The sequence below is a fragment of the Paroedura picta genome, chromosome 17, assembly GCF_049243985.1.
Source record: "Paroedura picta isolate Pp20150507F chromosome 17, Ppicta_v3.0, whole genome shotgun sequence".
Taxonomy (NCBI): domain Eukaryota; kingdom Metazoa; phylum Chordata; class Lepidosauria; order Squamata; family Gekkonidae; genus Paroedura; species Paroedura picta.
Window position 1 is genome coordinate 7735657 of NC_135385.1, and position 21124 is coordinate 7756780.

Here is a 21124-nt window from a genome sequence, read left to right on the forward strand (position 1 = left end):
CGATCAGGGCCGTTGGTCTCTGTGGCGCACCACTGCACTCGAATCTGTTTGACTGCAAAGCAGCCGAGCGCCTCTCTGAAACAGAGCAGGATGTTTCTCCCTCTTGGAAGGCCAGACCAGAGCAGTGACTCTTGCAGAGAGGCAACAGAAAGCTTGATCTCAGGGGCGCCTTGTGTGGCAGGAGCCAATCTTACAATCACACTGAGAAGTGGAGCAAAGACTACTGCCAGAAGGCCAGGGACTCTGGCAGAGTGGCAACGGGCAGACTCACCCACCAAGTGGTAATTTGGGCGTATAGGGAAGTATACATTGGGATCATCCTTTCCTCGTGGCCCATGGGGAGAGTTTTGACCCCCAGAATGAGATTGGTTGGTTCAGCAAACCCCTGTCCTTTGCAAGACCCACCCCCAAACAATTTAAGAATGGAGAGCTGAGAGGCACAGCCTGGGCACCCACTTCAACAGCAACTGGAGACACGCCAATATGCAAAGGTTTTCCTGGTTGAAATAACAATGATGGGGGGGGGGGCATTAGTATTATGGGGGACCTGGGTTCGAGTGCCCCACTCTGCCACCAAAATTATGGAGTGACTTTGAGCTAGTCGTGCTTTCCGCCTGCCCAACCTCACAGGACTGTTGTGAGGATGAAGCGGTAAGCCGCTCTGGAGGAGAACAGTGGGGTACAAATGTCTGAATGAGACCAAAGATTTCGCATTTACGTATTAAAGTGGGAGCGAAGCCATTTCTCAGCCGGGGGTTCTTAGGACAGACTGGAGAAGCCGCACTTCACAAAGCTGAAGAAACAAAAAGTCAAATGAGGACCAGCCAAATGGAGAGAAAAGCACATGTCCTTTCACCCTCTCCAGAACGCTTGGGGACGACGGTCTCCACTCCCTCTCAAAATTTCATTGCTGCTCAGGGGCTCAAACAAGTCGGGGACTCCTGCCTTAGTAAGTAGAACTCAGAAGCTAGAGAGGAAGTAATTCTTTATTTCAATTGACAGGTACACCGGTTTTTTTTTCGAGGGGTCCAAGACCAGCAGTCAAGTCCTGGAATTGAGCCAGGGCAGCTGTCCGAAGAATGCGCATTATGGGATGGCGGAGGGACGGCCTCATTTCCCTAAATCCCCCCCGGGGAAGCTGTTGATCTCCGAAATAGAACGTGGAAGGGAAGGAACCTCCACCAGCCGCTTCGTGGTTGTCCCCAACTCCTCTGATTTTGAGGACATGATTTGTCCGTCCAGGAAAGATTTCCCGCCGCCCCTCCCCGCAGTACTGGCTCCTGAGACGGGAAGAAAACGATGCACCCCTCGTCACAGGAGAGACCCGGTCCCCGCATCCAAGGCAAATTCTTCGGGCTACCTTGGGCTGATCAATCCAAAATCGACCCTCTTGCAGAGGGTTTCAAAGGCACCCAGGAGCATGCCAGGACAGCGATGCTCCAGCGAGAATCCATGTGCCGGCCGCCGGCAAATCCACCGTCTTTTCCTACCCCTGTGCAAGCTTCCGGGAAACGGTAGGAAAAGCCACGCACCCCCGACCCCAATTTTTTTGGCTTGGCCGCTGGCCGCTGCTGTCAGGTCATTCTGGAGGCTCCTCAGGGCAGGGCGAGGATCCGGCAGATCAACGGCACGGCGGAGGGGGGAGGGGGTTACTTCTTGACTATCTGGATCACATCTTCGTGCTCCATCATGTGGTTGAGCCCGACCCGCTGGGGGCTGTACTTGGTGCTGGTCCCCTTGAAAGGCAAAAGAGGATTTTAGCAAGCCCGTTTTTTGAACCTTCTCTTGGACGAGGGTGGGTGCAGTTCATCTGGGATCGACTCAGCTCAACCGGGGAATTGACCCTTGTATTCTTGACAGCGGATTATCGAGGTTTCAGGCGGGTTATCTCGTTTTCGGGACCTTTCCCTGCCGTCCCCTTTCCCCTCTACCCAAGGGCCTGGTAAAAGACAGACTTAAAACTTACCCAAACCAATGCGTATTTGAACTGACTGGCTAACGTCCGGTGAATCCGATGGCACTAGAGGGGGGCGGAGAGAAGAAAGGGGGTATTTACAGGTCTGTGTGCTTATTGTACTTCCTTGCACGCCTTAACCCTTTCCAAAATGGATGTGTGGAGCCCAAATTCCCCGTTCCTTCATTTGGAGCAACAAAAACCCCATTTCTCCCCACAAGGAGAAAACTAAACACGCAAGAGTGGGTGAGGCTTGAACCTTCCTCCCTGAACTGCTAATTTTCCTCTTGAGAGGGAGCATCCTTCCAATTCCAAGATCCAACACTTACCACATGCTCCACGGAAGCCCCTTTCCGCAGAATTATTGCATCGGAGAAGTCTGGCCTCTCTGCAAGGAAGAGAGGGGAATGTTAAGGTTCACAGGGCCTAAGATGGGTGTTTTGGGAGGGGCGTATCTACTGCTCCCCTGCAGCCTTGCTTTGGGTTGCCAGGTGGGCACTTTTGGAAAGCGGGATGCTCTGGGTGCTCACCTGCTGTGGACCGATTAGCTAATTCTGCTTCGTTTATTACCTTGTTACTCTCAGAGTCTTCCGGGCAGAGTAAAGGCACCAGGTACTGGCCTGAATGCAATTGTTAATTGATTAACGTTGCCTGCATGAAGCAACCCCCCGGCACAGCTCTGAATGGAACCTCTGCTTTTAACTACACATCCCCCAGTCCGAGCTCACAACTTACGCCCTCTTTTCTTGGTAAAGATGCAGGTGAGCGCCAGGTATTCCCACAGCATCTCCAGCAGGTAGTCCAGGTTGAGCTTCATGCCGCAGCTGAAAGAGAGATGGAGAAGGTCCTCAGGATGCCGTCCCAAAGGACTCCCCCCCCCCCCGACACAGGCCACAACGACCCCGCCTCAAGTCACACGCCGGCCGAGGAGACGGGATTCCGACGCTCCACGCACCTGATCACGACGCTGTGGGCTTTACGGGCCAGGCGATCCACTTCCTCCATCGAGATCTGGTCAATCTTGTTGTAGACCTAGGGCCAAGGGGCAGGGATGGTCACGCGGAACGTCAGCCGTCAATCACATGGCTCCCCGCCCCCATCGAAGGCACAGATTCCAACCCTCCTCAAGTGTAGGAACCCGACTCCCGCCCCTGTTGCTACAACTCTGCACTGGTGCATAAATAACTACCCATTTTAAGCGCTGACCTCAAACAGAAGAAGAAGAAGAAGGAAGAAGAGGAAGAAGAAGAGTTGGTTCTTATATGCCACATTCACCTTCCTTTTTCTCTCCCATCACATATGAACCTGCCCTCGACTGACTCAGACTCTCGGTCCACCAAAATCAGAATTGCCAGAACTTCAGACAGAGGTCTTCTGCAACTCCTACTGCCTGGTCCTTTTTGAAAACCCGGAGATTGAACCTGCCTACCTAGCAGATGTTCCTAAAGATCTCCTGTCTGCCTAGCAGAGGTTCCGGCACTGAGCCAAAGCCCCTTCCCCATCTCTTCCAGGGTCTCCCGTCCAGACCTTTTCATTGGAGAGACCGAACCTGGGACCTTCTGCATTCCCAGACAACCAAGGAAACATCGTGACGACAAGAGGCCGACGCTCTCTGCCCCACACTTATGGGGAGACGGCACTTATCCTGCCCCAAACAAAATCCCTCTCCCACGCAATGCTCACGTAAAGGCAGGGCATGTAGACACGGTTGCCGACGATCACGTCGATGAACTCGTCCGGCGTGCAGTCCTCCCTGAAGAGGACCTCGGCGTTGAAGATTTCTCAAAGAGGGCAGCGTTAAGAACTATCAAGAGCTTTGCGTTCATTCGGTGTCCGCGAGATCAGGGGGTCTGGGCTTTCACTTGGACACAAGCACCCATGCTCCCTCACTGACACACAGAGTTTGGGCTCGCTTGGGTCCCAGTGGGACACACTCATCCCAGCCCACGGGACCCCGGGGTGATGGGTGGCAAAGAAAATGGCTGCAGCCTTCTGATCGATCATGCAGTGGTTAGGAATTGGCTCTAGATCTGCATGTTGGGGTGACTGTTTTGACTCTCGGTTCTTATCAAGAGAGCTGGATGCTCCTCTCCAGAGCGTCGCGTCCCCACGAGTCGGAGGGGGGAATGGATGGAGCCGGGTCACGCCGGGGTTATCTACGCAAGGATACTGTATTCGTGCAGAATCAGCTGGACCAATTTCTCTGAGCACTGGGTGAGCGTCACCGTGGAGTTGAAGGAGATGCCCCCTCCCTTCTTCGGCTGGAAAAGAGAAGGCAGGCTGGGTTACAAGGGGATGGATTCTACCACGCGGAGCTGGTTCCAGGTGGGGCCATGTGGGTGTCGCTCTGCGCCTGAAACCATTTTGGAAAGCAGACCGCAGGTGTGGGAATCCCACGACCGAGATGAAAACAAGTTCCTTGCAACTAGAAAGCTAGGGGCCAAGGGAAAGGGTTCAAATTCTGGCCTCTCCCTGCTAGCCTTATATATAAAGTGAACAAAGTGTGAACCAGGAGGTGAGAGCCAAGGCTGTTCTCAAATCGGAGCGCCAAGCCTCATGGATCCCCCCCAACAAAACTCAGCCTGGGGGGGGGGGGTCTCCGAAAGCACCCCAGGGTCCCTCACCTTGAAGTAAATGTTGGGTTTCAGTTTGTTCAGCCGGATGCCCACCGATTCCAGCTCCTTTTCCAACAGAGCTCTGCAGGGGGCAAAAGAAACGAGGGAAAAGTGGATCAGGGTCACAAGCCGCTGGCTGGACTTTCCCCCAAAGTCTGAAACAACCGGGATTCAAACCTGCCACAACCGCTTGCCGTTCCCTTCTACGATCCAGGCATTCCGGCCCAGCCAGATTGGGTCTCAGCTCTACAGCTGCTCTTTCACCTGGCAGACCTCCAGAGCCTGGGAGCGGCCCGAGCCTTCCCACCTGGACTGTTTTTGCCACCGGCCGGTTCGCTGAGCCCACTTACCTCTGCACTTCCCCCTTGGTGGCGTCCAGCATCATGATGACGACGTCTGCTGTCCGGGCCACCGCGATGACCTGGCGCCCACGGCCTTTCCCTGCGGAAGAAGGGGGCAGACAGGGAGGGTTAAACACTCTGGCATCGTGAGAACCAGCAGCCATTCGGCTTCACCCACAACGGAGGACGGGCCGGTGAAGGGGACGGAATTTACAGAGAGGGTTCGACTGATTTCTCTGAGCAGAGAAACAACTAAGTCGAAATTGATGGCAAACCTGAAACGCCTTAGGGGACTTGTCACAGGAAAAGGGGGGAGAAAAAAAAAAAGAACAGATGATTTGCGGTTCTGGGGATTAAGGGGGGGGGGATTGATAAAAACATCCGCACAGTCCATCTGATCTCCGGGGGCTGATTAAAACCCCTCCCACAGCAGACACCCTGTTATCTGTACTGTTTCTGCTTTATGTAAACCGTCCTGAGCCTTCGGGGAGGGCGGTATAGAACTATAATTAATTAAAAATTTAAAAAGCACTGAGAGTGGGCACTAATAAAAGTGTCCCCAAGCAAACCCCTTTCCCTTCCTCTCCCCACTGCAGACACCCGGGGAGATGGGTGGGGCCGAGAGAGCTCTGACAGAACTGCTCTGCAAGAACAGCTCTCACAGGACTGCGACTGGGCCAAGGCGAGCCAGCTTGGCTGCCTGTTCGGGGGAATCGAACCCAGTTCTCCAGATCAGAGCCCGCCGCCGATTAACCACGACGCCAAACGAGTGGAACGAGACGACAACCTTGCGCAGCTCCTTCGATGATGCCCGGCAGGTCAAGAAGCTGGATGTTGGCTCCTTTGTACTGCAAGCAAACAAAACGAGCTTTGTTTGAAGGAGCAGATTCGGGGCTGCTGTTTTATTTTTGGGTGTGGCTGGAGGTATTTTAGCACCACCGTAAGCTGCCTTGAACCGCAAGAAAGTTGGGATATAAATGCTTTAAGATACAGAAAGTAATAAATAGATTTCCACGCCCAAATTGTTTAGGGCTTTGGAAAACTCTGGAACGGCAGACCAAGAAAAGACCTGTCCACATTAAAGAAATGCAGTAGGCCTTAAGACACGGATCTTCACGCCCCTTTTGTCCAGGGGCTGCCCGGGGCTAACCCCACCCCCCTCTGGAATACAATCTGATCAAACGGCACAGACCTCGATGACTCCAGGGATGCAGGTCAATGTCGTGAATTCGTAGGAAGCAGCTTCGCTTGCAGTTGAAGTCATCAAGCTCAGAAACGTGGACTGAAAGGAAAAGAAAAAGTGTTCAGTGCACCGGCGAGGCGGCTGGATCGAAACAGGGAGGTTTGTCAGCGGCTCCTAGACAGAGTGACAGAGGGGAACCTCCACATGCAGAGGCACCAGCCTCTGAATCCCAGAGCCAGGAGGCAACATCCGGGGAAGGCCTGGGCCTCCATGCCCTGCTGTTGTCCCTCCAGAGGAACTCTGGTTGGCTGTTCGAATATTGGTAGTTATTTCCCTAGGGCAAGTTTCCAGGTTCCACTTCATCACATCTTTGGATGGAAATTTTGCACAACGGATTCACAGTGGGCTGCCGTCAGAAAAAGCATGCCTCTTCTCTCTCCACTGGTAAACACACCGCCCACAAACCCTAGACGTCCACCTCTGCTGCCTGACCCTTTCTGCCTCTCAACACTGGAATTCTGTACTTCCCAGCCTCCGTTGATCGTCTCTGGGTTTGAACACGGGGGAGAATTCCACCCGTTCACTTATGCCTGACAAAGAGGGCTTTGGCTCTCGAAAGCTAACTGAGGAACAGCACCTGGGACTCTCAAACGCTTATATTCTGAACATCTCAGTCTCTAATGTGTCCTGGATTCGAATCTAGCTATCTCTTCACTTTGGCATTCCCAGACGTCTCCCCCTCCTTTGTCCTTTCTGCAAACTTCCTCTCGTCGATTTCAAAGGAAGAACCCACAACACATAAAAACAGCGATTCTACGTTTTTCGTTCTGGCACTGACCTTACCCACTGAGGGGAACCCGATCAGAGCTACCCGGGCATCTCCGGATTTCATCACATCAAACCCTTCGCCTTTCGCCGCGGCGGATTTCGAGGGCTCCAGGAGCTGAGCTCTGTATTTGGCGAGTTTCGCCTTCAGCAGACCCAGATGGTATTCGGTGGCTGGAGAGTAAAGTAAAGGGGGGAGGGAAAAAGAGAGAGAGACATTCCATGAGCATCCATGCGACTGCTTGAAGCAGCAGCTGACATGCAAGGCGAGCGGGAAGCCGAGGTGGTTTGCAAGAACCGTCCTCTGCAGAGTCTTCCTTGGTGGTCTCCCAGCCATGCGCCCACCCGGCTTAGCTTTTCAGAGCCCAGCAAGGGGCTTTCGGGGAGAGGCAGAAGCCAAGGGGGCTGGCCGATACCTTCCTCTGCTGAGCCCTCAGTCCACTATGGACCTCTGCCGACGTGGCTCTACCCCAGGACGCCTGCCTCCCTTCCCTTCTGTTCTTTTAATGAATGTAATTAACAAAGCACCAGAGGCAGCCCCAACAAGAAATGTAAAGCTTTCCCCACACCCCCCACAGGATCTCCCAAAGCGGCTCTCCCCGGTTCGCCTTCCTATGGGTGGAGCTCTACCGGTTGGACTTCAGCCTGGCCTCCTTCCAAGCCAGGAAGCAAGGGCCAGCCTGCTCCCGAGGAGACCCACCCATGCAGCCGCCCCACGCTGACCAGCTCTGCAAGGCAGAGGTTCACCAGGTCGAGCCCGCGTGCAAAGCTGCCCCTGCCGAGTGGCGGCCTGCAGGCCCGCCTTCCTACGGGTGTTGAGACTTCAGCCTGGCCTCCCTCCAAACCCACAAGCAAGGGCCAGCCTGCTCCCGAGGAGACCCACCCGCGCAGTACCCGCCCCACGCTGTCCAGCCCTGCCAGGCAGAGGTTCACCAGGTGGAGCCCCGTGCAAAGCTGCCCCCTACCGGCCCACCCCCCACCTTTGTTCTTCTGGGTCCGGGCGATCTCCTTCTCGATCTCCGCGATCTTCTCCAGGATCCCCATCGCGCCGCTCCAGCCCGGACGGAGTATGCTGGGAAGAAGCGCCGGGGGGGGGGGGACGGGCGACCTGCCCGGAAGTGCTATGCGCGCGCACCGGAAGTAATTCCCCGGGCGGTCCGTTGTTTTAATGTTTCCCCCGGAGGACTGGAGCCCGGAATTTCCGTTCCGTGGAGCAACGACTCGTTCCTTAGAGATACAAATCTCTTTTTCTCGCTGGATTAGAGTTGCCAGCTCTTTTTTTCCCCCAATTTTATATGTTTTTTTAAGTATTAAGATACAGAAAAGAAAAATATTACTTAGATTTATATACTAGAACTAATATTTGGGGGGTAAAAAAACCACACACACACCCAAATGCGTATCTTATTCTTCGTAAGTTACAGACTGGAAATTGCTAACCCCAAAGTTAACATAAACAATCTGAAGATCGCTCTTTCTCCATTTGGGATTGCCAGCTCTTGATTGGGAGAATATCTGGAGATTTTGGAAGGGGTGATTTAGGAGGGCAGGGATTGGGTGGGGAGGACATTTATATATTCATTTTACTTATATACAGCCCTACCTAGCAAACCAGCTCAGGGCATAATATTAACAACGCAGGTCTTTCCGCCATGAAAGCTTGGATGTATATAACTAAACAATTTGAATTTGATGGTCAGGAAGCTTTTCATTGTAAATTTGGAGATCCTCCTAGTGTCAACAGCTTAATTTATCTTTGTAGCATGCTTATTGTATGCAAGTGAAAAGTGAGGTGTTTGTACAGAAAGCCTTGAGAGGAAGTAGCGAGTTTTACACATTTAAAAGAATTAGGGTTGTTAGTGCACGTGAAGTTTTGCATTGGACTTGTATTATGACATTTTACTCAGCTCTTGGCTGCTGATGGAAGCAGAAGTGCAAACGACTTATATCCAGATATTATTCTGGCAGAGAATGAAATAATTAAAAAAACAAAACAGAAAAAGGAACAGGGAACTTGTTTGTCAACATCCAGGTAACAGATAATATAATGAAACTTCCTGTAAATATCTCTTTTCTATGAAGAATCTCCGTTGTCTTCTACGGGAGAACAGCCTTGGTCTAGTGGCTATGAGGCTAAGAGACATTGCAAAGTCCCTCAATTCCAACAGTAAACAGTTGCTGACCTCAACCCTTGGAAAACCCTTTCCTCACGCTTGTTGGAGAACTGTGGCTATTCAGATGCACCAACTCATCAACGCAATAGACCTGGCAAGGGCGTAAGCAGTCTGCTAAGATTTCTCTAACGGGGAAGCCATCTTCCCCAAACAATGGGGCTCAAACCCAAAGGTCAGGGGAGGCCATGCAGGGGAGACAATTCGACAGGAAGCACACACCTCTTGGCCTGTGTCAATTCATGTGCGAAGCGCAGGAGATATTCACTCATGTTTCCACCATCTGAATGTGGGATTTATTTCATTTATACCCAGCCTTTCTCCCACCATGGGAACCTACAAGCAGCATGCACTGTTTCCCTTGTCTCGAACGAGGATTTCCCAAGGGTGTTTGGGGGGACTGTGACTTTGTTGACATATTTCTACCCAAATGAGTTTAAAGCAGCCCATCTGATCCTCCCTCCCCCGCTGCCACTTCCCAACAGCCCTGCGAGGTAGGCAGAGGCGTGGAATTGAACTGGCCTGAGGACAACCAGAACAGGGATTGGAAGATGGACCTTCTGGGCCCAATCCAAAACTCCAGCCCCTCTACAGCCATGCTCAGTGATAACACCCTTGCTTTGCAAGACTCGAGATTCCACTCCCAGGGTCTCCCCCCAAAAAAGAGCACAGACATGCAGCCTCCCAAAAGAAACTTTTCTTCTTTAATTTGGACATCCAAAACTCTGGAAAACCAGCAGAACCTTTTCCTGCATGTGTTATCTATAAATACTCTTGAATAGTCTCATTTACAAGTTAAGCTTTATAAAATCCTTCCCCCCACCTTCAGAGCTCCCACACACACACACCTCATGAGCCACACTGCCCCTGTAACAAGACCCAACGTGTGAAGTCCGCTGCAAGCCCGACCCGAACTCATTCTTCCTCCTTCGGACCACCGGGGAAAATTCATATCAGGAGGAAAGGGGGACGGGAGGGATAAGAATGTCTTTTTAATCAGATGCTCTGCCCCACTCGGTTATTTTTAAAGCCAGAAGGCCCTGGGTGGGACATCAAATCAGGGTCCGAGCCCAAGAGTTCCGCACACATCACAAAGGTGGAAAATGAGTCGAGGCTGGGCTTCATTCTGCACTGGGATAAGCCAAAGTTTTCAAAACACGCAGGGAAGACGCTGAGACCGCTGCAACAGGCAAGGCCCTTTGTGGCCCCGGCAGGGATTCGCTCCCCAAACCTCTTGGTCACAGCCCATTTGAAAGGCGGATGCAGCCGGAGAGGAATTCATCTCTCCCATACTGCACCCTGGCTGGGCTCAAGAAAGCCACGGAGGCACCACCACGACAGAGACCTTTGTTTTCCTTCCGTTCTTCAAACGGCTTTAGAAAAAGCTTTCAGCCGTGTTTTGCCTGCAACTGGGGAAACGCTCTTCTGGAAACACAGCCAAAATCCTCCCCCTTCCCCAATTTGGAACTAGCTGTTGCATTCACTGAAACCCAGCCCGCTTTTTTTTTTTTTTTGACTGAGGGCTGCAAAGCACTGTGGCCAAACAGTGAGGCTCCAGATGCCTGAGGACTACAATCCCCCATGAGCCTCTGCCGGCAGCCTGCCTGCAGGGGCTCATGGAAATTGTAGTCCATGGACATCTGGGGCACTGCAAAGTTAAGAAGAGGCAGAAGGCCACCCGTCTGGCTTCCCCAAAGCAGGTCAGGTTGAGAGACTGAAGCTATTTCGCCTGCTGGACTATACACACCTTAGCCCCTGCCCTTTTCTGGTACCCTGGGGGATCAGCTAGAAGGAAGACACACACTCTTCTGGGGAGGACTGAGAGGAACAGGAACATCACTGGGAAAGAGCAGGCTTCCTCTCCTGGTAATTGCTGTTCGCTCAACAGGTATAATACTGAGGCCAGGCCCCTCTCCCCAGGTATGCCCAGCGGAAAGCCAAGGCGCCACTCATGAGCAAGGAGAATGTGGCCAGCCATACCTTGGCCACAGTGGCTGGGAACCAGGGCCTCCTCTGTAAAGGGTACATATGATGCCGGAAATCTTACCAGAAAGAAAGCGGGCGGACCTCCCTGGCTGCTTTCCGGGTTGCCACGCTGGCAGACCCCTCCCGATGAGACGGGTTAAAAGGTCTGGCGTTTGACAAGGCCACACAAGCGTTTGCTTCACCAAATTAGATCTAAAGTGGCCGCCTGCACCGTCTCTTCCAAGTCTGAGAAATCACCCATCGGGCATTGCAGTAACCCCCACAGTTCGAGAGGTTCCAGACAGTCTTCTCCGAAGGTGGTGAACTTTACGTCGGCTCCATCCGGCCTTCGCTTCCACGACTTGAGCTGTTCTCTCCCGTGCCTGTCTTGGAAACAGCAGGTGACTAGGGCCGGCAAGGGAAACGTTCGAGCCATCCCGGCGGGTCTGTGTTCGAGACTCGAGGAGCCCAGACGCTCAACTCGAAATAAGCGAGACTCCGAGACCCTCAGGAGCCCCCTCACTGGCAATTCAGCCCCGCGTCCTGGAGTCTAACATCCTCCCTCCTGAAAGCCTGAATCAGAAAGCAGCAATGTGCAAGTTCCTTAAAAAGACACACACACACACACACACAAAGCCATCTTTTGACTGTCTCGGGGGACAGAGCCGCTTTCCACCGCCTTACCCCCCCCCCCCCGCCAAGTAATTCAAGAGAGAGATTTTGCAACCTGCCCAAAATTATACACCTTTTCTCAATTTTTAAAAATGTCGGAACTCTTAAAAAATAAGACAAGCCCTTACTCAGACACACCCTTACTTCGCCATCTTTTGGACTCTTCTCACGTGCTAACAGACTCCCTGCCCCCCCCCCACACACACACACACACTTCTGTGGACCACGACAGCAATCTGCAAGCTTGAAGAAACTGAACTCGCACCCGAGTCCTGGCCTCGGCACGTTTCCCATCCTCCCTCAAAACGGGGGCACAAGCTCCGCCCCCCAGTCTGGGCTACTGTGTCTACCGCCTGACCACGCCGAATGACGACACCGTGGCGCGAGGGCCGCGTGGCGGGTGCGTGCGGCAGCCGTGACCCTGAGGCCGCTGGTTGTTCCGATGTCGGCCGATGCCTTGCCGGATCTTGCTTTCACCTCCTTCGGAATCTGTGTGTGGAGGGGAAAGGGCTCTTTCGGCAAGGATTCGTCCTGTCCCGGATCGGTTTGGAGTTCATCTCGAGCAATGAGGGAATCCCCTGTAACAGACAAGCTCAGGGCAAAGCGGGGCGAAAGTCAGAACATGCCTCCCCGAGGAACGCCATAAGAAAAAGGGCATTTTTTTTTTCCTTTTTAGACTCTTCCCCTCCAATCCCGCCCAGCACACAAAATTTGGCACATGAATCTCGCGTTACTGAACGTCCCAAAGTCCTAGAAGAGCAGTTTTTATTTCTGGAGCAGAAGGTTCTTCGTCTGTGAAGAAGGGAGCAGGTCCCACGGATTGTTATATTTTTAGGGGGGAGTTCTTCGTTGGGAGGAGAATGGAGCAAACCCCGCTCTTTTTTTTCTTGGTTTTAAACGCAGCGCAGAGGATCGGAGTCATGGGCTGACTTGGTCAGTTTGTGCCCCGAGGGGGAGGGGGTGCGAGGGAGGGCGGCCGTCTAAAGTGGCCGGATCATTGCGTAGAACTCTCACCACCAACCCAAACACTGACATTCACAGCTCCCTCCCCCCAAAAAACCCAGTCAAAGGTCACGAGGGATGATTTGCACAATCCCTGTAACCTCCTTGCAGTGCTGTCGGGAAAACAAGCCATAAAAATAAAAGAGTTCTCTCTCTCTCTCTCTCATTCTGTGTCTCACTCTGTCCTTCAAGTTCTTTGTTTTACACTTTCCAAGCGGAATTCCCACTTCAACAGAGCTCTTTCGGCAAAGGGGAAGCGGCTGCTGAGGCCTACGGCAGCCAGCTTAAGATCCCCAGGAGATTACCGCCTGGCTGGCTGACGGGAACGGGCACTTCGCGGGGCCCTCCTCTGGACAGTCACTTCCCTGCAGAGGCCGTGGCTCAGAACCTCGAGCCAGGCGTGGGCTGGGTTGAAAACTTGTCACTCTTGCCGAGGTGGCTTTCCCAGCCCCCCGGAGCAAGGGCCTGATGCAAAGAACCTCGGGGGCACGTTTTCCTCCGCTCAGAGGTGAAATCCGGCTAAGGACAGCCAACTCCTCCCGCCCGAACAAAGGGGCGGGGAGGGGAGCGTGCTCAGAGATCGACAAGACGAGCTGTGCAGTTCGGGGGGGAAAAAGTGCATTGGGGGGAAAAGGGGGGCTTTTCAAAACCAGGTGAAAGTTCTCGGAGTCCGCCGCACGGCCGGGAGGAGCACTGGGGCTCCCGCGTCCTCGTCCCCCGCAGCAGTCTGGTTTCTTGGCAAGGGGGAGAGCCCGGGGCCTCCAGTTCCGACAGGGGCGCAGCTGTTGTCTTCACAGAGGACGCTCCCTCGCCCTGACCCCCTCTCTGGCCTTCTCTCCTGATCGCCGGCATCGCCGTCACCGGAATTCGTAAATGGGCGCGCTGTACTCGGGGACGTGGGTTAGGTTCAGGGATTGGTACCTGAGGGGCAGGGAAAGCAAAAAAACAAAACAAAAAGGATTTTCAGAAAAAAGCTCTTCACCCTATTTCACTTTAGCTTGATGCATTTAAAACAATGATTGTTCCTTTATTCCTTAGAATCAGAGAATCACAGGGTTGGAAGGGACCTCCTGGGTCATCTAGTCCAACCCCCTGCACCATGCAGGACACTCACAACCCTCTCGCTCATCCACTGTCACCTGCCACCCCCTTGAACCTTCACAGAATCAGCCTCTCCGTCAGATGGCTCTCCAGCCTCTGCTTAAAAATCTCCAAAGATGGAGAACCCACCACCTCCCGAGGAAGCCTGTTCCACTGAGGAACCACTCTGACTGTCAGGAACTTCTTCCGGAGGTTTAGATGGAATTTCTTCAGGATTAATTTTATCCCATTGGTTCTGGTCTGTCCCTCCAGGGCAAGAGAGAACAACTCTGCTCCACCCTCTACATGGCAGCCTTTTACATTCTTGAAGAGGGTGACCAGATCTAACAGAGCTCAATACGGCCAACATAACCAACAAAACTGGAGGGCAAGAACAGCCAGCGGGCAGAAGGGCAGAAAAAACTGACAGAGAGGACCGAGACGTCTCCCCCTGCAGGACGGGAGGGACCGAAGGCGGGAATCCTTACCATTCTGAACTCCGGTGATAATAATAGCCCTCTATAGACGCCGCAGATTTCTGGAAGCATATGTAATAAAATCCCGCAAAGGACGCCCCGCTGATGTCCTTGATGGTGTGATCGGGGACCAGGAACTGCTCCTGCGCGTGGGAGAAATGTCAGAATCAGGGGGGTAAGAATGCACAGAGCTAGAAGACATGCATTTCCCTGAGCTCCCTGGAGCAGGATTCCCCATTTTGGCTCCCTCTCCCCCCCCCCTGCGGACCACGAGTCAGGCTCCGAAGCTGGGCACCCCCCCCCCCAAGGCCTGGCGGGAACCCTTCCCCCTTTACCTTCCACCTCATGAAGACGAAGTCGTCGGTTTTCAGATCCTCGTAATCAAAGTCATCTGAGTTAAATGTTTTTGCATACTGGTAAAAGGCCGGGAACTTCCCCTGGAAGGGAAAGAAGGAGCAATTCAGGCAACAGGAGGGACGGGGGTCGCCGATTTCATTGGGGTGAGTTCGAAACTCTGCCGGGGCAAGCGTCCCTAGCCAGGTGAGGGTTCACACTGCACAGAATTTATTTTACAAACGCGCTCAGGTACACGACAGGGACTTGTGTCTCAGGCCCCTGCGATTCGCTTATCGTGAGCAGGATCCTAATATAATAACAGGAGCAACTTTATTTTTACAGCTGGCCCTTCCCGGTTGGCTCAGGGCGAGTAAAAACACGGCACACGCGAGCCACACCGACAAGCAGTTATTTAACGGTTTAAAATTAAAATGCATTCATTCGTGTGCATTAAGCGTTAAGCCGCCCCCTTGTGGAAGCTTACAAAGCGCAACCCACTCACCCAATGCTTGCGGTCCACGTCTTCGTCCGCATCCCACTTGCGCGTTAAAAACGGGTGCTTTTTACTTATTATTTCCCCTTCGAAGAAAGTGGTGAGGGTCGGGTATTCCTGCGGGAGAGCAAAGTTGGAACGTCACAAACACCCCAAATCCCGGCCAGGTCAAACACACAGTCTCTCGCATCTAAAGCACTCTTGGTCTGCCACGCCGTGCGTCCTTGCACTTACCTCCGTAAGGCCTTTAATTTTCAAGTAGCCGCAGAGATAGGAATTTTCCATGTCCACATGCTGGGGGGGGGAGGAAAAAGAAGAGGTGATTGGATTTGTACTACCCTCAGGAGTCTCAAATCGGCTGACAACCAGTTTCCCGTCCTCTACTTGCAGCCGACACCCCGGGGGGTAGATGAGGCTGAGAGAGCCCTAAGAGAACTGTCCTTGCAGAACAGTTCTTTCAGGGCTCTCTCTGCCCCACCTACCTCACAGCGTGTCAGTTGTGAGAAGAGGAAGGGAAGGCGAGAACTAGGACTGGCCCAAGGTCACCCAGCTGGCTCCATATGGAAGAGCGGGGAAATCAAACCTGTTTCTCCAGATTAGAGGCCGCCCCCCCCCCTTAACCACAACACCAAACTGGGTGTCTTGGGATCATGGAACGTTCTCCCTGGGCAGGTATCCCAACAGGCTGGCGGAAGGAAGGAAGGAAGGAAGGAAGGAAGGAAGGAAGGAAGGAAGGAAGGAAGGACGGAAGGAGGGAGGGAGGGAGGGAGGGAGGGAGGGAGGGAAGGAAGGAAGGAAGGAAGGAAGGAAGGAAGGAAGGAAGGAAGGAAGGAAGGAAGGAAGGAAGGAAGGAAGGAAGGAAGGAAGGACTATAATCAGCCCACTATCTTGTTTCCAAGAGCAGTCAGGCAGCTGTCTCCTCGTGAGCAGGGGCACAGCCGCAACCCCTCCACTGTTTACCCTGCCCTCTCAAAGACAGGTCATTCATACCCTGCCTGGCTACTGGGACAGACAAGCTGCCGAGACATCCCCGCCGTGGATCCCTCGACCCAGTGGCAAGCTCTTGGCTGGCGATACCGATCCGGAGCACGCGCCGAGGCCTTTAAGTGGGCCGTGCTGTTCCAAGCCCTCCCCGCGGAGGGGACTCTCTGAAGCCAGGAAAGCGGTCAGCCCGGCAGCTAAATTAAGGCAGGGCTGGGGAAATATTAGTGGCTGCCAAGCAACAGCGGGTGGCTCTTAAGAGACGCCGGCTCTGTGCCAGGCAGAACCCTTTCGTGTGCATTTCACACTGTGCCAGGCGCGATGAGGCAAGACGGCCAGACGGCGGCTGCTATTCTCAAACGGCGCCCCGACCAGCCTCGACATGCCACGATCTTTTGTGCGTCCCGCTTGTAACCTCCGAGCGACTTGATGCAACGTTTCCCCCCCTGAAATGGGAAGAGCGGGGCCGGGGTTCCTACAGCGGAGCAGGGAATCTGACTCAGTCGTCCGCCACGCGAGCAGCTGCGCTGTCCAACACGCTTGCTGCTCATCCGGAAAGGTCACAAGGCAACGTCCTCTGCTGCGGCACGCCCTGCCTGCAATCTGAGGATCCCCGCTTGCCTCAGCCGAAGGGGAATCCCACTCCTGCCGTTCGGTTCGGGAGGGACCCTTTTCCTTGACCTCCCTATATTGTTTCCCTCGTCCTGCGTGGTTTATTCACACTGGTTTTCACGCCAGCTTTTCCACACAAATAGGGCCCCTCCCGGGTGGCTGATATGAAACAGGGAAACGTTTTGGCTCGGAAAAACCCTTCAAGTGTGTAGACGACAATTCCAGCAAGGAAACGGATGAAAGCCTATAAACACACGTAACGCCAAACACTAAAACAAAACGTCAATAACGGGCAGAACACGATGGAAAGACCCTCAGAAGAGCCCTGCTGGATCAGACCAGTGAAGGGCCATCTAGTCCAGGATCTCCTGTCTCAGCCAGGAGACAACCAGTTCCACTAAGGAGCCTCGTAACTCTTTGGAGGAAGAGCAAGCTTAAGAACGTAAGGAACTCTTGGTGGGCAGAGGATCAGACCTAGGCTCCGGGTGACCGCCTGGGCCCATGCCCTCATGCCACTGGGAGGCCGGGTTCAAGACGGACAACAGGAAATTCTTCCTGACGGGACGAGAGATTTAAAGGCGGAACCCACTGCCGGATGATGTGGCGATGGCCACAGGAAGAAAGAGCTGCAGAACGGGATTAAGCGGATGCAAGGGAGAGAGGTGGTTACTGGTCAAGGTGACGAAAGGGAGTTTCCATATTCAGAGGCAGTCAGTCACTGAAGCAGGAAGGCCTACAAGAGGAAGGCCCCTATATGCCCTGTGGCTGGCCCTGCAGAGGAACTGGCTGGCCCCTGGGTGAGACAGGAGGCTGGACTGGAGGGACCCTCCCTGGCCTGACCCAGCAGGGCTCTTCTGAGGGTCTTCTCAGGGGAAGGCCTCAGCCTCCCTGCCCTGTGGCTGGCCCTGCAGAGGAACTGGCTGGCCCCTGGGGGAGACAGGAGGGCCAGACCATCCCTGGTCTGGCCCAGCAGGGCTCTTCGGAGGGTCTTCTCAGGGGAAGGCCTTATCCACTGTGACCTGCCAGTTGGCACCAGTCCCCTGCCCCAAACGATATTGTTGCAAACAAGCATCTCAATAGAAATCAGGAAGGAGCCGATCTCCTCAAATAGCATTCAGAACAACTGAATTTAACATTTAAAAACAAGATTCTAAAATGTCCCCCCCCTTTTCACTGCCTGAAGGGGTCCCAAAGCAGCTGATAAACCCCATTTCCTTCCTTTCCCCACAGCAGACAGCCTGTGAGACAGGCAGAGCTGAGAGAGCTCTGAGAGAACCAAGACCGGCTCAAGGTCCCCTGGCTGGCTGAATGTGGAGAAGGAGTGGGGATTCGAACTCAACTCTCCGGATTAGCATCTGCAGCTCTTCCCCTTGACACCCTGCTGGCTTTCAACAGGTATTCAATCTAGTTGCAGAACTAGATTGCAGAGCCGGAATTTATACGCCCTGCAGGAAGGAAGAAGATCAGGGTGAAGATAGCAAGAGGGAAGCAAGATTGTTAACTTGGGTGGAATCTGGGACAGGGGAGAACCGGTGGGATAATATCTGGGGCAGAAACAGGAAACGTACTGGAGAGGAACCACGAATCTGGAGCAGCAGCAAAAGGGGAGGGAAGGGGGAGTGACAGGAGAGTCCTCTCAGATGTGGGGCGGGGTGAGGGCCACCCACACAGAACGCATCTGAGATAGGTCAGTGGAATCTGGACGAGGAAGAAGAGCTAGTTTTATACCCCGCTTTTTCACTGCCCAAAGGACTCCCCAAGTGGCTGACTTTCCCTTCCTCTCCCCGCAACGGACGCCCTGTGAAGTAGGGGGGCAAAGGGAGCTCGGAGAGAACTGCTCTGTGAGAACAGCTCTAAGAGAATCAGGACTAGGCCAAGGTCACTCAGCTGGCAGCACGCAGAGGAGTGGGGAATCGAACCCAGCTGTCCGGATGAGAGGCCGCCACGCTTAAATGTTTCCTGGGCGATAAGACCATATACAGTCACATTGGCCTGCTCCTCTCTCTCAAAATGGCCAATGGGGCTGGGAAGGGGAATGCACAGTTCTGCTTCCCAGCCACATTCTGCACGATGGTGCCACTTCTGGGGTTCCTTGAAGCGTGAAGAATGTTTCTGGCGTTTCTCAAGGGTAAAACAGTTGAGAAAGGCTGATCTAGATGCACATCCCTTTGGCCATTCTCTCAACCAAGTACTGCTACTGAAATAGGCCACCAGTGTGGGAGACACAGGCCCGCCCACCCATCGAGAGAGGGATATTTAAGAGGGTTATTTGCATCGCTCTGACTACTTAGAAGCCAGCCCAGCAGCAACTTAGAGGTTGACCAGAAGGATTTTCAGGGCAGGAGCTTTGTGAGAGGCCAAGATTCAAGAAGCCAAAAAAATCTTGTTTGCCTCTAGGATGCTTTGACACCCACGTGGACATACATGTATGCATGGACATAAGAAGAAGAAGAAGAAGAAGAGTTGGTTCTTATATGCCGCTTTTCCCTACCCGAAGGAGGCTCAAAGCGGCTTACAGTCGCCTTCCCATTCCTCTCCCCACAACAGACACCCTGTGGGGTGGGTGAGGCTGAGAGAGCGCTGATATCACTGCCCGGTCAGAGCAGTTTTATCAGTGCCGTGGCGAGCCCAAGGTCACCCAGCTGGTTGCATGTGGGGGAGTGCAGAATCGAACCTGGCATGCCAGATTAGAAGTCGGCACTCCTAACCACTACACCAAACTGGCTCTCTATACCCACCTACCCAGGCACACAAAAGCACGCAAATACATCACCTCTGAATGTCTCTTGCCTCAAAAAGCCCATGGGGTCATCCTAAGGACAGCACCACATTCCTGCTCAGTCAGAACAGCTTTCTCAGTGCTGTGGCGAGCCCAAGGCCACCCAGCTGGCTGCAGGGAATCGAACCTGGTTCGCCAGATTATAAGTCCGCGCTCCTAACCACTACACCGAGCTGGCTCTCTCTCTCTCTATAATTAATAATATAGTATACATATATATATGCACACACAGGAGGGCACACGCATGTGGTTGTGCTGCGTGCGTATAGATATGCACCCACACACACACATGGGTACACAAACCCATGGCTGCCGTCAATGAGGGTAATACGCACATTTCTATGTATATACACCCGCACACCCAAAGACAGGTGTACACACAAACACAGACTGGGCATAATGATGGCGCTTATCACCACCACATACTTTTTATAGATATACACACACACACAAATACATCCACAGGTGCACACAAGCATAGGGCTGTGTTTGTTTGTGTCTATGCACACACCTTCATATATGCCTGCATAAATGTGCACTCACACACACACACACCCCTCCACATGGCTGCCGTGACGACACACACATATCATCCATAATATATGTATAGATATACATAGATACATAAATTGATTATTTTGCATTATTTATTACATTTCGAGACCTCCTTCCCTGGAGGCCCCCCATAGGTAGGTAGGTAGATGATAGATAGATTTGTATTTTGCATTAGATAGATAGATAGATAGATAGATAGATAGATAGATAGATAGATAGATAGATAGATAGATAGATAGATAGATAGATAGATAGATAGATAGATAGATGGGCATCTACCACCCCCTAGAATCCCTGAGCCGGAGGGCTCCCTAGAGGCCATCTAGCCCCACCCGCTGCTGGATGACAGCCCGTCAGTCTCCTCTGCCGCTGCTCGCCTCTCTCTCTCCCCCTCCTTGCCCTGCTCCCTCCCGCCGTGCCCGGGGCCTGGGGGTGGGTCCCTGGGGTGGGTGGGGGGCGCCCCTCTCTCTCTCCCCCTCCCTCCCTCCCCTCCCCTCGCGGCTGTCGGACCTGGACGACGACCTCGACCTCGTAGGCGTTGCCCTTGGAGCGCTGCTGGCCGCGGAACTTGGCGCCGCTGTAGAGGCGGCTGGTGCTGACGCCCGGCTGGGCGGTGTTGATGGGCGGCGGCGGCTCCAGGCGGGCGCAGCACGAGGACGAGGACGAGGAGGAGGCGGAGGCGGCGGCGGGGGGGGCGCTGGGCAGGGGCGGCGGCGGCGGCGGGCAGCAGCAGGCGCTCCGCACCGGCATGGCGGGAGGGTCCCCGGGCGCCAGCGCGGCGGCGGCGGCGGCGGCGGCCCTGCGCGGAGAGGCGGCGGCGGCGGCGGCGCCTCCTTCCGGGCCTCCCTCCGTCGCGGCCCCGCCCCCGCCCCGTCTCGCCGCCCCATTGGCCCCGCCGCGACGCGCCCGCGCCCCATTGGCCGCCCGCCCTGCCCCAGGGCCCGCCCGCTACGGCGGCGCCGCGCGGACAAAACGCGTTTGTGACGCCGATTGGAGGCGGCGGCCGCGCGGCACTTCCGCTTCCGGCCCCGGCAAGATGGCCGCGCCCAAAGAGTGGGCTGGATAGGCTGGAAGAGGGGAGGGG

At 54.0% G+C, this 21124-nt stretch overlaps 2 protein-coding genes across 2 annotated transcripts; both read right to left on the bottom strand.

Moving 5' to 3' along the window:
* Positions 1 to 968: 968 nt before the first annotated feature.
* Positions 969 to 8067, bottom strand: DRG2 (developmentally regulated GTP binding protein 2). Its single transcript, XM_077316578.1, has 13 exons — positions 7899 to 8067; positions 6932 to 7092; positions 6103 to 6192; positions 5698 to 5758; positions 4920 to 5010; positions 4579 to 4651; positions 4125 to 4215; positions 3638 to 3735; positions 2910 to 2986; positions 2690 to 2778; positions 2284 to 2342; positions 1967 to 2020; positions 969 to 1736 (listed from the first exon to the last, which is right to left on the bottom strand). Exons 1-13 carry the CDS (start codon positions 7960 to 7962, stop codon positions 1650 to 1652), a joined length of 1095 nt encoding a protein of 364 aa, XP_077172693.1. The 5' UTR covers positions 7963 to 8067; the 3' UTR covers positions 969 to 1649.
* Positions 8068 to 9770: 1703 nt separating this feature from the next.
* Positions 9771 to 20912, bottom strand: GID4 (GID complex subunit 4 homolog). Its single transcript, XM_077316766.1, has 6 exons — positions 20551 to 20912; positions 15348 to 15407; positions 15123 to 15230; positions 14620 to 14721; positions 14297 to 14427; positions 9771 to 13649 (listed from the first exon to the last, which is right to left on the bottom strand). The coding sequence occupies exons 1-6, from the start codon at positions 20788 to 20790 to the stop codon at positions 13586 to 13588; spliced, it is 705 nt and encodes a 234-aa protein (XP_077172881.1). The 5' UTR covers positions 20791 to 20912; the 3' UTR covers positions 9771 to 13585.
* Between the last annotated feature and the right edge of the window lie 212 nt (positions 20913 to 21124).